Raw genomic sequence first — 15,523 nt, 5'->3', positions numbered from 1 at the left:
GCCGGGGCACATTTTTAGGGGCGGCATTCTGCGCCGGCCATGCCGCCCCTAAAAATGTGCCGCCCCAAGCACCAGCTTGTTTTGCTGGTGCCTAGAGCCGGCCCTGCTTCTTGTTCAGCCAATCGCAAAGACAAACAAGTTTGTTTACATTTACAGGAGATAATACTGCCCTCTTTTTATTTACAATGTCACCAGAAAGTGAGAACAGGCATTTGCATGGCATTTTTGTAGCCGGCATTGCAAGGTATTTATGTGCCGGATATGCTAAACATTAGCATGCTCCTTCGTGCTTTGGCCACCTTTTCAGAGGACATGCTTCCATGCTGATGATGCTCATTAAAAAAAAATGTGTTAATTAAATTTGTGACTGAACTCCTTCGGGGAGAATTGTATGTCTCCTGCTCTGTTTTACCTGCATTGTGCCATATGTTTCATGTTATAGCAGTCTCGGATTATGACCCAGCACATGTTGCTCATTTTAAGAACACTTTCACTGCAAATCTGACAAAACGCAAAGAAGGTACTAATGTGAAATTTCTAAAGATAGCAACAGCACTCGACCCAAGGTTTATCCAAAATCTGAGAGGGATGAGGTGTGGAGCATGCTTTCAGAAGTCTTAGAAGAGCAACACTCCAATGCAAAAACTACAGAACCCGAACTACCAAAAAAGAAAATCAACTTTCTGCTGGTGGCATCTGACTCAGATAATGAAAATGAACATGTGTCGGTCCACACTGCTTTGGATTGTTATCGAGCAGAACGTGTCATCAGCATGGACGCATGTCCCCTGGAATGGTGGTTGAAGCATGAAGGAACATATGAATCTTTAGCCATCTGGCACGTAAACATCTTGCTATGCCGACTACAATAGTGCCATGAGAATGCCTGTTCTCACTTTCAGGTGACATTGTAAACAAGAAACGGGCAGCATTATCTCCTGCAAATGTAAACAAACTTGTTTGTCTGACCGATTGGCTGAACAAGAAGTAGGACGGAGTGGACTTGCAGACTCTAAAATTTTACATTGTTTTATTTTTGAACGCAGGTTTTTTTTGTACATAATTCTACATTTGTAAGTTCAACTTTCATGATAAAGAGATTGCACGTCTGTACTTTTATTAGGTGAAAAATACTATTTCTTTTGTTTTTTTACAGTGCAAATATTTGTAATAAAAATAAATATAAAGTGAGCACTGTACACTTTGTATTCTGTGTTGTAATTGAAATCAATTTATTTGAAAAGTAGAAAACATCAAAAATATTTAAATAAATGGCATTCTATTATTAACAGTGCGATTAATCACGCGATTCATTTTGTTAATCACTTGACAGCCCTAGTGCAGATGTATACATCACACCAAGATTCCTCTTATCACAAATGGCACCAGTAACCAATAAAGGGAATAAAGGGAAAGAGACTAAAGAATGAATGAGCCATGAATATTGAACTCCCTTCTCATTCTGAAAGTTGTTGGTACGTAAGGTTTATGCAAATTATTGGGAGGCAGTTACAGGGGCAACTGCTGCTGTCCTGCACTGTGCCTGTTCTGTGAATGGGTAGAAGACTTCAGCCTCCTAGGTTATAAAGCTGAAGCTTTTCATTTCTTGAGGTCACTAAATTCCCTTTTTTTGCATTTAATATTTACGATACAATGCTCCAGGAAAAGTGCTTTAAAATACTGACTTTGTACTTACTAGTAAATTCCTTACTTAATTCACAATTGTGAATATGTATAGACAAAGTCTGCAAGAATACTCTGATCTTGTTGTAACCTGTCAATGTGCATTTCAACAAAACTGGCATGATTCTCCTCTCACATCAGTGGAAATCAGGAGCAAATCCATTGAAGTGAATAGTTTGGTCTACATTACAGTTAGGGCGATGTACGCTGCCTTATGTTGACATAGTTGTGCATGTGTCTACACTTAAATTTGTCTCCCACTAATGAAAATGCTCGGTTACAGTGATGCAGTAACACTACCTCCCCAAGTGGCGTTGAGCCCGGGCAAATGTACTGACATTGATGCAGTGTGAGTGTAGACACTGTTATTTATGTTGACCCTAAGAATCCTCCCCCTTTGCTTCACAGATATTATGCAGGACACAGCTGTCAGGTATAACTACTGGGATGTTTTTTTCATTGAGATCCAATCTTGTGAGTAAACAATGCCAGTGTCCCTTCAACCTACTAAAGCACATTCAGCTTCACCTACAGGTAGATGAATCCTTCGTTGGTGCTGTCAAGGTGGTTGGTGTACAGCTTCATGCGTCAGGGACCAAGGGGTATGCTGGGTCCCCCAGGATCACTACAGGCATTTCAACATTGCCAATAGTAATCTCCCAGTCAGGAAAGAAAGGCCTTGCTTATAGCTTTCTGTGCTCAACCTGACCCTGATGTTTTGGGGCCTGTTAGGAATTGTGTGGTGCTTGATGTATATCTATGAATATAACAGTCAATGCACCTATTGATTTTGTGGTGTTTGCTGTAAATGTCTGATTATTACTATCACTGATCCTATGAGTTGTGTCACACTGTACAGTAACAAGTGGGTGCTTTCAGAACTACTAGGCACTCTGCAGCATATTTTCTGTGTTCTTAAAATGCACGCATCATGCACCTTCCCTGACCAGCCAACACAGATGTCGGTGAAGCATCCCTGGTGATCTGCCAACAATTGCATAACTATAGAAAAGTAGCCCTTTCTGTCTATGTACTCTGTAGCAAAGTGGTCTGGTGCCAAAATAGGGAGATGCATGCCCTCTATTGCTCTACTTCCACCACAGTTCGGGAACCCCATTGCTTCAAATCCATCCACAATCTCCTGTTAATAAAAGCAAAAATGCCTATTTCTCTATTTTCTGCTGCACCGAAATGAGATACCATCTTATTATTTATTATTGGAGTGACATAGTTATGCTTAATATTGTAGAGTACCCAGAGGAGGACATAATTCCCCATACAAAAGATCTCACAATTAAGTCTTGCACGGGTATGTCTACATAGCACCTGGGAGCAAGCCTCCAAGCCAGGATCCACAGACTTGTGTTAGTGGCACTCAAACTAACATGCTAAAAATAACTGGGTAGACGTTGCTTTTACAATGTGGCTCAGGCTCTTAAGGTGGGAGGGCTTCAGAGCCAGAGCTCCAGCCCAAGCCAGAACATAGAAACAACATTTACGTGGCTGTTTTTAGCATATTAACACAAGCCCTGATACAAGAAGTCTGGATCTGGGCTGGGAGGCTTGTGTAGAAATACCCCTTGTGTACACGTGCAATAGAATTACTCATACAATAAAAAGCAACAGAGGGTAAGAAGTTTTTGCATGAGCCTCAGTTGCAGGACTGGGTCCTTACTTTGGAAATTTTCCTCAAGATTTTTTCTGCTCTTGAAGGTTGATGACTCTGTATTCAGTCTTCCTTTCTTAGCTGGGGTCAACAGTATTTCTGGAAAGCACAGGACAATCGTTTTATCATCATCATAAATGCTATCAGCTAAAATCTTTCATTCTAAAAATCCAGTCTCTTCTTTTTTCAGTAGAAAGCTACATGTATTTGAGGATGCAATTTCCCTCTCAATCAAGAGTTCTAAGCCTCTCACATCCTTGAGGAAGTGATATTGGTATGATAAAGGGCTTGTTGTGCTGTCATGCACTCATTCACTCTTTCCTAATGGTAGAAGGCAGGGACTTACTAATTCTGGCTAAGAGGACAGACAGCCTCATCCAAGTTCATAATGAGGATATACCAGGGCCGCCCAGAGGGGGGGGCAAGTGGGGCAATTTGCCCCAGGCCCCGGGCCCCGCAGGGACCCCGAGAATATAGTATTCTATAGTATTGCAACTTTTTTTTATGGAAGGGGCCCCGAAATTGCTTTGCCCCAGGCCCCCTGAATCCTCTGGGCGGCCCTGGGATATACAGCCAATTACCAAGGAACACACAAGAGAGATGTTAACTGTAGTTTCTACTCCCAGGTACCAGGGGTCTAATTATGATCTCAAGTATACACCAGTATAAATTATGACTAACTCCAATTAAGTTAATGGAGTTACACCAATGTCAGATTACTAGATCAGAATCAGTCAAAACAAATTACTAATTACAAATACCTTTTAAACTATACCCTTATCTATTATAAAAAATCCTCATAATTACTCTTAAAAGCCTCAGAACTACTGTTATTACAGATAACCGATTTTTTTAGTCCCCTTTTATATCTCTCTTCAGCTTCCAGAATGACTTTGTGACGATCACACTGATGTGGACAAGTATGCAAGATCTTGCTAAAATTTCTGCTATTGAAAGGCAGTCCTACTGTTATACATCCTGGAAAAACAAAAACAAAAAACCTACGTTGTAGAAATAGCATATATAAGATGTAGAAATGTCTTCAAAGTGGTTTGTAGAGCTTATGCCACAGTCTTTCCAAATAGTGATACTTATTTTAATTTCCTTCTTTCATGTTCTGCAACGTTCAACCTTGATGCAGCCAGCAAACCCTTGTTCTAAAGCCCCAGCATGCATTCTATGAGCCACTACTAAACCCAGCAGATTTGTTGTTTTGCCCAAAAAGGGTTCAATTTGTTCTTAGATTTCCATGTACACGTCAAGGAAGACTGGCCCTAAAATGTATATTTTTGAAAATGCCTGTTTAACACTTTGTAGTAGCTCTCCAAAAACATACATTTGTTTTTATGAAGTCCATGGAAAATAAATTATATCCACAAAGGGCCAGATGATGTATAGACCCTGTGTAGAAGTACAAGGAAAGTACAGGATAGAACACAAGGAGCCTCTGTTCCCTTTGCACACTCACATTGGGGCATGAGTAGTGGGCGAAGCTTCCCTCTTCTGGCCAAGGCCCCACCCCTTCCAGCCAAGCCTCTGTCCCTGCTTGCTGCTCTCAGTCCCCCGTGACACTGGCTGGAGAGTGATGGGGCTGAGAGCTCTGCCCTTCCCCCCATGGCCCTAGCCAGGGAAGCGGGGGCTGAGAGCTCGGTTGGGGCCATGGGGGGAGTCAGCTGAGAGCTCTCAGCCTCAGCTGGGACAGTGGCAGAGCTCTGGGCCCTGGCTAGAGCTCTGAACCCAGAGCCCCTCCCCAATTCTACCCCTTCCCCCATGGCCACGCCCCTGTTCTGCCCCCACTCCGCCTCTTCCCCCAATGCTCCACCCCTGCTCGCTCCTCCCCCCGCCCTCTGTGTCCCTGAAACCAGAAAAGCTGTGCCCCCACCACTGGGGCTGTGGCAGGATGAGATTTTTCCAGGGGCTCAAATCCTTCACTGCCCCCACCCCCCAGTGATGTGAGGTTTGGGGAGGCTTAGGCTCCCCCAGCCTCCATTATGCACTGCCCATGCACAGGGGCCAAGTACATAGGGTGACCAGATGTCCCGGTCGGGACTGTCCCGATATTTGCTTGTTTGTCCCGCGTCACTGACAAACAATTTTGACACTGGACAAACAATTTTGCCCTCCGCTCCGGCGCACAGGCGGAGCCCGGACGGGCTCTCGCCCCCCCCGCCCTGACTCCGCCCTCTCCTTCCCCCATTGGATCCCTCCCCAAATCCCTGCCCCCAGCCCCGCCCCCTCACTGCCCCATTGGATCCCAAGCCAGGCCTGGGGAGGAGACGCCCCTGTGCAGCAGCCTGGGCACACGGGCTATGGCCGGCCGGGGCTCGGAGCGCTGCAGTGCAGCGTGGAGGTTGCTCCAGCCCTGCAGCCCATGGAGCAGCATGGTGGGTCTGGGGGCAGCGCAGAGCGGGCAGGGCCTGGGTGGGCGGCGCGGCCTGGGGGCGTGGGCCGCCCACTGGAGACACGCGGCGGAGAAGGGCTGCGGGGGCGAGACTTGTCCCAGGCGGGGCGGCCGGCGGATAGGGGCGAGGAGCCGGCCGGGGTCCCCCGAACTGATAAACTTCCCCGCTGCTGCCGGGGAGCCCCACTGGGAAGGAGCCGCTGGAGCGCAGCCGAGCAGGATAGGTGCGGGGCTCCCCGCTGGCGGCGGGACGCATGTGCCCGGGACGGGCCAGGGGGCGGGAGGTTCCGCGGGGAAGGCAGTGCGCACGGCCAGGGCACTGTGTGTGATCCGGTGGCGTGGCTGGGGCCTGCTAATGCCCCCGGCCCCTGCGAAACTGAGAAACTTTTTTTGCTCCGCCGCCGTTTTTTTTTTTTTTTTCCCCCTCCCCCCCCCCCCCCCCCCCCCCCCCCGCGTCCCGATATTTCATCCCTGTGATCTGGTCACCCTACAAGTACAAGAAGTCCTTGTGCCCAGGGCCAGAGACAGTGTTAATACTAAGCTGTATATAGTGGCCAGAGAGGGATGACAGCATGCTTCTAACACCTGTGTGAGAAGTGAAAGGCACTGCATACTACAACCACTTTAATAGTGGCATAGCCACTGTACCCTCTGGAGCAATGCAGTTTTGCAGTGTTCCCATAAAATGGCTGTGACTTAATGCTACAATTTAGCCACAAACATATGCGTACAGGATTAGACAAGTTGGATACTAACATAAGTTTAAAAAAATAGTGTGAGTCTGTGACAGGGTGTTGGTCCTTTGGCAAATTCACAGATCCCAGTTTGTTGGCTTGCCCCTTTAAGGCTGAGGGGACTGAGTTCAGAAAGCACACGACAGGTTATGCGACTGCAGGTTGCAAGCAGCAACTGCTGAGACAGCCTATGCTTAGTAGTGAGACATCCAGGGTTAGCAGTGGAGCAGGGTGGGGATGTAGTAGTCAGGAGACCTATTTAGCAGAGAAAGAATATATTCTCTCCCCTTTCTGCTTACAGAAAGCAGGAAAATATCCAAATCTTCTGTTTGGGAAAAGGATGTGGACCTAAACTTGAGCGTGTGGGCTTTATTTAGATTGCTCTGGCTGGTCAATCTGCCCAGTGGCAGATGGGGACAATTACACTTTATTACTGGGGAGAAAAATAGGCTACAGGCAATAGATTTATTACTATTGTAGATGCGTCAAATCAGAAGTAATATCAAGTAATTTAATGTATTTCTGATGGGACATAAAAAGATTTTTATGGAATCATAATAAAAAGTCTAAGATAAATATCATTTACCTGAGCACCTTAAATCTGTCATTTTAGGAGTTGCAGAAGTAATTGGAATACTTATTTCCTTGTTTGTTGAGTCTGAACAAAATGTAACTGTTTCTAAATTTGAAAAAAGTGTATTTCACTAGGATGGAAAAAGCAAACTGTCTTTCTGGTGGTAACTTCTCCACAGTATACATAAGTCCAATTTTATTTTACATTTCTAGAAGACATATAGATGTTTAATTTACACAACAGCAAAGAATAAAAAAATATTATAGGTCAAATGGGAATTTCAGTTACTCTAGTGTAAATCCAGATTAACTCCAGGGAATTCAGTACTTATCTTGGTTTCATTGTATGCAATGGGCCTGATTTTTTCATTTGATCATACCAGTTTTACCTGGTGCAACTGTGTAAAATAGATATGAAGTTGGATATCAGGTTCATTGTATTTATTTCAAATCTAGAGTCTGATCCTCCAAAACCTTACACATGTAGTAGTCCTTACGCTTGATTTACAGTGATGTAACAGAGCACAATTTGGCCCTTTCTAAGGTACCAATCACACAAACACTTATTCAGATGAGAAATTCTTACTCCTCTAAATTGTCAATTGGTTATTCAAGAATAAAGATTAGGTGGATCAGAACCGAAGTATGAAAAATACACTGGCTATAATGAAGCAGAGATCAACACTAATCCCTTACGCCCCATCCTACAAACATTTACACATGTGCTTAATTTAATGCACGAATAGTCCCACTGAAATCAAAATGGAACAATACACATGCTTAAATGCCAGCTCACAAGATTGTTTCCTTTGTCTACCCAATATTTAGAGCAGAAGTCAAAACAAATTCTTGTACTATTGATGGCTTTCATTGCTCAATCCAAAATTGTTTTCAGACATAGCAGAAAACATTTATCTAAACTTATCTTGTGTAATGTTAGAAATATTTTACAAAAAAATACTAAAGTAAAACATTTTAGAAGATAAAATCTAAACAAAAGAAATAGATTCTCATTTTAATAGTTATTTAATATAAAATTCCAAATCTACGCAAATATTAACAAATTTATAACACTGTACATAATGGAATGGGAGTGTACATACAGTATGATACACACTGTATGATAAAATATAGCTTTAAAGGTAAGCGATATGGATCATATTTTATTTCCAATAACAATCCATAACATACAACATTATCTGGAAAAAAAGAATATACTTCAGTTATTCGTACCTGCTACTTGTGCCTGTTTCAGATTTTGAACAGTCATTGATGGCTGTTTAAACAAGTGTTCACTGGAAAGATCAAACACACATTAAGAAAGTTAAAACCAAATCTCACAATAACATTTAAAATAATAGAAATATATGGCTTGAAGGGACCTTGAGAGGTCATCTAGTCCAGCCCCCATGCACTGAGGCAGGACCAAGTATAGCTAAACTATCCCTGACGTGTCTGTCTAACCCAGGGGTCGGCAACCTTTCAGAAGTGATGTGCCGAGTCTTCTTTTATTCACTCTAATTTAAGGTTTCTCACCCTTTCCCCAAGCATCATAGGAGTTGTAGTCTATAAGGCTAGATTGCATCACACAGGATCTTCCCAACTGGAACACTCCCAATAAAGTTCAGAGGCCCCTCTAGTAAAGGGTGCCTACATTCTCCCCCAACCCGAAAAATCCTTAATGTCCCCATTAAGGAACCAGAACAAAGAAGAAAACCAGATTAATTTACAATATAATACATACATTCTTAATTTCTACTGCTAGCTGGGAAAACATTCAATGGAGGGTAAAGTTTAGGCCCAGTAGAAGAGGCACAATTTAGGCATCTAGCCTGAGGTGAGCACCACCACGAAAAACACTTGAGCTCATTCTCAGAGGATACATATTCTGGTTTGGACTCCACAGGTGTTTTAAAATCTTTCAGCACAACCACCCCATGATGTACTGTGGGGATGGACACCTCATTGCTGTCTCCAACCACATCATATGTTAACCACTGAGGGGACCTGACTTCTCGCTGGGACCTCCTTAAGGGCTGTGCCATCCCTTCTTCCTCCCCTACAGGAGGTGTTAATAAAGCTTCGTCAGCTTTGGCTTCATTGTAGAAGGAGCAACATCTGTAGCAGCCTGGTTCCCTACACTTGAAGACACAGGGGGATTGTTGCATATATCTACGCCCTCCCTATGAACTTCTCCCATAGGAAAGAATAGAAAGAGCTTCAAGGTTTAAAGGGGGTGTGCTAGTTGCGCTTTCAGGTTGATCTGGCTCAAGTGACAGTACAACAGACCCAGGAGACACATCTGAGGGTTCATGATACATAGATATATATTCAGGGTAAACCTCCTCAGAATCAGTCTCTGATTGGGGGACCAATTATGTCCATCATGGTAGCAGGGCCAGGCACAGGATTAGTACCACCTATGGAGTTGTGGGAGGAACTTTCAGACGTCAGTTGTCCTTTGGTTAGATGATCTGGGTAGAGGGGTAGGCTCGATATCTGATGGGTCATCCATTCTGACATGTTGCCCCAGACGTGTTGGTTTCGATGTAAAGTCTTTAATGGGCCGCCATTCTTTTCAGGCGTTAGGTGATATACAGGTAGCCTGAGCATTTGATTCTCCACAACTTAGGGCTGCTAATCCCAATGGTTCGCAAGTTTATGTTTTCCAGAGAGCCCAAGATTTTTTATCAGAACACGATCACCGGGTTGCAGATCACAGTATCGCACCTTCTGGTCATAACAGTCTTTATTGCCCCGGTTCACCTTATCAGATGCTACCTGAGCAAGTTGATAAGCAGCACACAAGTCCTTTTTTAAATTAGCCACATACTGGAGGTAAGACTGTGGGAAGACCCATCCACTGAGACCCCAAAACAGAGGTCTATTGGTAATTGTGCTTCACGTCCAAACATTAGGAAATACGGAGAATACCCAGTGGCCTCATTTTGGGTACAGTTGTAAGCATGCTCAAGATGGCTAACATGCTGGCTCCATCTAGATTTCTGTTTGGTATTCAAGGTTCCCAACATATTAAGCAGGGTCCGATTAAATCATTCAGGCTGTGGGTCTCCCTGTGGATGATAAGGTGTTGTTCTAGATTTTTTTATACCTAGCATAGTCAGAAGTTCCTGAATTAATTGACTCTCAAAATCCCATTCTTGATTTGAGTGCATCTGCTTGGGCAACCCATAATGCACAAAGTACTTCTCCCAAGAGTTTTAGCAACAGTAGAAGCTTTTTGATCTTTAGTGGGAAAGGCCTGTGTATACCTTGTGAAATGATCAGTTACGACTAGTACATTACAAGTATTTCTGCTATCGGGTTCAATTGTGAGAAAATCTATACAGACCAAATCCAAAAGGCCTTCACTATGAAGATGAAACAGTGGAGCAGTTCTCGTGGGTAGAGTCTTCCGTTGTATACACCAGGCACGGGTCTTAAAATACTGCTCCACATCAGTCTTCATTCATGGCCAGTAGAATCGGTCCCAGACAAGGTCAGCTCCCAGACTGCTGCACTGGGCAGCACAGTATCGGGAGGAGGTGAACAGCCCTCAGTGGTGAAAGAACAGGTTAAGGACTATTTAGAAAACCTGGAAATGCACAAGTCCATGGGGACAGATCTAATGCATCCGAGGGTGCTGAGGGAGTCAGCTGATATGATTGCAGAGCCATTGGCCATTATCTCTGAAAACTTGTGGCCGTTGGGGGGAGGTCCTGGATGACTGGAAAAAGGCAAATATAGTGCCCATCTTTAAAAAAGGGAAGAAGGAGAATCTGGGGAACTACAGACAGTCAGCCTCACCTCAGTCCCTGGAAAAATCATGGAGCAGGTCCTCAAGAAATTTTGAAGCACTTGGAGGAGAGGAAGGTGATCAGGAACAGTCAACATGGATTCACCATGGGCAAGTCATGCCTGACCAACCTGGCTGCCTTCTATGATGAGATAACTGGCTCTGTAGATATGGGGAAAGCGGTGGACGTGATACATCTTGACTTTAGCAAAGCTTTTGATATGGTTTCCCACAGTATTCTTGACAGCAAGTTAAAAAAGTATGGATTGGATGAATGGACTATAAGGTGGATAGAAAGCTAGCTAAATTGTCTGGCTCAATGGGTAGTGATCAATGGCTCGATGTCTAGTTGGCAGTCAGTGCCCCAGGGGTCTGTCCTGGGGCCAGTTCTGTTCAACATCTTCATTAACGATCTGGATGATAGGATGGATTGCACTCTCAGCAAGTTTGCGGATGACACTAAATTGGGGGGGAGAGGTAGATATGCTGGAAGGTAGGGATAGGGTCCAGAGTGACCTAGACAAATTGGAGGATTGGGCTAAAAGAAATCTGACAAGGTTCAACGAAGACAAGTGCAGAGTCCTGCACTTAGGAAGGAAGAATCCCATGCACTGCTACAAGCTGGGGACCAGCTGGCTAAGTGGCAGTTCTGCAGAAATGGACCTGGGGATTACAGTGGACAAGAAGCTGGATATGAGTCAACAGTGTGCCCTTGTTGTCAAGAAGGCTAATGGCATATTGGGCTGCATTAGTAGGAGCATTGCCAGCAGATCGAGAGAAGTGAATATTCTCCTCTATTCGACACTGGTGAGGCCACATCTAGAGTATTGCATCCAGTTTTGGGCCCCCACTACAGAAAGGATGTGGACAAATTCAAGAGTCCAGCGGAAAGCAACGAAAATGTTAGGTGGCTGGGGCACATGACTTATGAGGAGAGGCTGAGGGAACTGGGCTTATTTAGTCTGCAGAAGAGAAGAGTGAGGGGCGATTTGATAGCAGCCTCAACTACCTGAAGGGGGGTTCCAAAGAGGATGGAACTAGGCTGTTCTCAGTGGTGGCAGATGACAGAACAAGGAGCAATGGTCTCAAGTTGCAGTGCGGGAGGTCTAGGTTGGATATTAGGAAAAACTATTTCACTAGGAAGGTGGTGAAGCACTGGAATGGGTTACCTAGGGAAGTGGTGGGATCTCCATCCTTAGAGGTTTTTAAGGCCCGGCTTGACAAAGCCCTGGCTGGGATGATTTAGCTGGGGTTGGTCTTGCTTTGAGCAGGGGTTTGGACTAGGTGACCTCCTGGGGTCTCTTCCAACCCTAATCTTTTATGATTCTATGAAAAGAAACGTGAGAGAAAACTGGGGGGAAAATATTATGGATTTTATAGTTCAAATATTTAATCTTATATCAGATTTTTAAAATAGTACCTATAAATGCATTTGAGATAGCTGCAACCACTTCATCTAGAGTACAAAGACAAAATGCTTTTCCTTTTTCTTTATTGCATTGAGATTCTATTTTCTTTGATCTAAGATGTCAAAGATACTACATCTACACCTAAGAAAAGCTGTGGTGACAAAAAGTTGTCTGTTTTCTCTCACAATAAAGAGCTAGTTAGTAAAAAATAATTAAATAAAATGACCTTTTGATTTTGAAATTTTCATTAAGTGAACAGCAACTTTACATTTTTACTTTGCATTGAGACATCAAATACTATACCTTGCTTGAGGAACAGACTGTTTCTTCTCACAAGCAGTTCGTTCATTTGTAGTATGACTTTTTTGTACACTACCTGTGTGTAGTTTATCAGCTGAATGCAGAGTAACATTTTGCTCACTCTCTCTGGTAGAAGCATCTACTAGATTCACAGTCTCTAATATTCCATTTTTGGATGACTGATTATTTGCAGATGTAGTACGAACCAAATCATCAGACTTACAATTTAGCTGTGAACACTGCATTTTTGTATGTGTTCTTTCAGTGTTTGCTTTTTGGTCACTGGCATTCATTTTATGGTATTTTGATGTCGTTTGCATAACTGCTTCCTGAGGTATATCAACAAATATTTGTCTTCTTACTGTTTCCTATATTACAAAAATACCAGTTAATGATTGTACAAAGCATTAATAAATCCTACTGTAGGGTGAGAAGAAGACAGACCTGGGCAATTTGAGGGTAGACCCTGTTAACTACAAAGCTGCAGAAGTGCCTGGCTCTAGTTAGACACTGTTAACAAGAAATCCAGCAAAGCTATGAGAAATAATTTAAAGGAACTGTAACCTAGTGAGAACTTGGATCTGAAAGCAATAAACTGGGTCGTATTACAGAGCAGTTCTAGAAGCCTGGGACTCATGTAAATTAAGTCACTGAGCACTTGGCTACTGACTACCTAAAGGGACCAGATAGTAATGGCAGACATAGGAAACCATCAAGGAAAGACTGAACTGCATGCTGAACAAGACAGATACAGTACTATATAACACTGAATAATCTGTATACATTAATGCGCTCTATCTGAATATTTCAGCATCTTTTTCTGTTACACTCAGACCAATATGCCTACAGCTTTTCTAGCATGATTCTAGGTCAATTCACACAACTATTTTCTAGCTTTGTCACTTGGCATAATTTGGGTTCTTTATCTCCATTTCTATCACAGGGTTGATTACAAGGCTTTTTTTTTTATCTGATTTGTTCCCTTATGTTACAGAAAGTATATAGCTTTTTTAGCTGGATACTGTTTTTGATGGCTATGTACTGTTTCCACAGTTTGAAAGTTGCTGCATATATCCTTGAAACATAAGAAACATTTTAATTAATTTGAAATACATATAGACTATTACTTTTCAATAAACCATGATAGTTACCTGGGTCTATCAATTCAAACAAGATATAAACAGAGTCCTAGCATAAGAAGGCTTAAGCGTTTACAGTTTAGAGCTAGATATTTGGATGCTTAATTTGAGTACACATTTGTGCATGAAATTATTATGACTGCACAGGCATTTCACACACAAATGTGGAAATGGGCCAAGAAGGTGCACGGGCCAAGGGGAAGTGGCCCAGGGTTCACAGGGAGAAGAGGGGATTGAAGGAGGGACATGGGAGCTGCTGCTAGAGGGTCCTGGATCGGGCCCAGAGTAACGGGTGGGCCTGGGTCCTCCCTTCCCCCCTTACAGCGCACTTTACCACAGAGGCGCATGGCCAATGGACTGTGCCTTGTCCCTGAGGACTGCACGAAAGCAGGTGCAGACTGAGGACTGCTGATACCCCCCTGGAAGAGGGGAGAATAGAGTAGGGGCACAGCCGGAGGGCTGTGTCCAGAAGAGGATGCCGCAAGCCAGGGAGCAACGTGGGTCCCAGACAGCACAGCCGAGCAGGCAGTGGGTGGGACACCACCCACAGAGAGTGCTCTGTGGCTAGGACAGAGCTAATTCCTGGAGTGACCAACAGGAGCCACCGAGGTGGTGAGCACAACCCATTAAAGACACTTAAAAAAAAGTGGGTATTCTTTTTCTGCCACACTGTTCAACCTGGATTAACTGCATACTAAGTACTACAGAACTGGATTTTCTACAATATAATATATTTTGTACAGTTTCTCGCAATGCACTAAAACTAGGATCTCGACTTTGTATTCATTCCTTCTCTGAGTGCCTCCCCTCATCTCTATCTTTTTATAATATACAGTAATGCCAAAGGGAAGAGTTGTAGGACATAGTTTCTCTGATGTCCAATTCTTTCCCACTTTTATAGTTCACTGAGATTATCTAATGTATTTCCTCCTACTTCTCCCTAAACTCTTGAGGAGAAAGCTTTCTTTTGAGAGATTTGCTTAGGTTTACTGTATTTTGAATAAATGTGCCTACCTCATCATGCTCTTTTTCAAGAAGTTCTATTCTGTGTAAAATTTCTTTTACTTTCTTCCAGTAGTCCTCTAGATTCCTCTCTTTAATCTGTAGATCCATTTTCAACTGTTCTGCATCATTCAGATTTAATGAATATTCATTTATTTTCAGAGACAATTTCTCAGCTTTGTAAAGCAGAAAATAAAATAAAAATGTGGTCTTTCAACACTGAATAATATATTGAAAAATGTTTCATTTTATATTTTTAATAGCTTAAACATTAAAAAATAAAAATCCTAAATCCACTATTCAGTTACAATATACACCTCTACCTCGATATAACGCTGTCCTCGGGAGCCAAAAAATCTTACCGCGTTATAGGTGAAACCGCGTTATATTGAACTTGCTTTGATCCACCGGAGTGCGCAGCCCCGCCTCCCCGGAACACTGCTTTACCACGTTATATCCAAATTCGTGTTATATCGAGGTAGCAGTGTATATTACAACCTGTTTATAGTAAATTTGGGGATAATGAAGTAGAATGAAAGTTCCATATAGCGTCAATGTATTTCAAAATGTAAACTGCAATTATAGCTATTGGCCCCAGTTCATCAAGATATTTAAACATGTAACTAGTCTCTCTGAAGCCATTGGAATTGCTCATGTGCTTAAAAGTAGGCATGTGCTTCTGTACTTTGCTGAACTGGGGTCATACTGAGTTGCAGTTATAGTAAACCTTGCTTCTGTAGAAGTTGTTCCTTGAAAAACAACTTTACCATGGACCTGATCTGAATTTCAATGAGCGCTGTAGCTTCCCAGTACTTATCAA

At 43.1% G+C, this 15,523-nt stretch overlaps 1 protein-coding gene across 1 annotated transcript in view; it reads right to left on the bottom strand.

Moving 5' to 3' along the window:
* TERB1 (telomere repeat binding bouquet formation protein 1) overlaps window positions 1-15,523 on the bottom strand; it is a 42,226-nt gene that overhangs the window by 6,594 nt on the left and 20,109 nt on the right. The window contains exons 11-15 of the mRNA XM_029911817.1: window positions 14,716-14,825; window positions 12,566-12,930; window positions 8,291-8,352; window positions 4,157-4,327; window positions 3,359-3,448 (exon numbers count right to left, since the gene is read on the bottom strand). Coding sequence (XP_029767677.1) covers window positions 3,359-3,448; window positions 4,157-4,327; window positions 8,291-8,352; window positions 12,566-12,930; window positions 14,716-14,825 — 798 coding nt within the window. The remainder of the gene's footprint in view (window positions 1-3,358; window positions 3,449-4,156; window positions 4,328-8,290; window positions 8,353-12,565; window positions 12,931-14,715; window positions 14,826-15,523) is intronic.

This window comes from Terrapene carolina, unplaced genomic scaffold, assembly GCF_002925995.2.
Source record: "Terrapene carolina triunguis isolate 2854851 unplaced genomic scaffold, T_m_triunguis-2.0 Scaffold130, whole genome shotgun sequence".
NCBI lineage: Eukaryota > Metazoa > Chordata > Testudines > Emydidae > Terrapene > Terrapene triunguis.
Note: the sequence above shows the minus strand (reverse complement) of the source record. Positions and strands in the feature narration are given on the sequence as shown.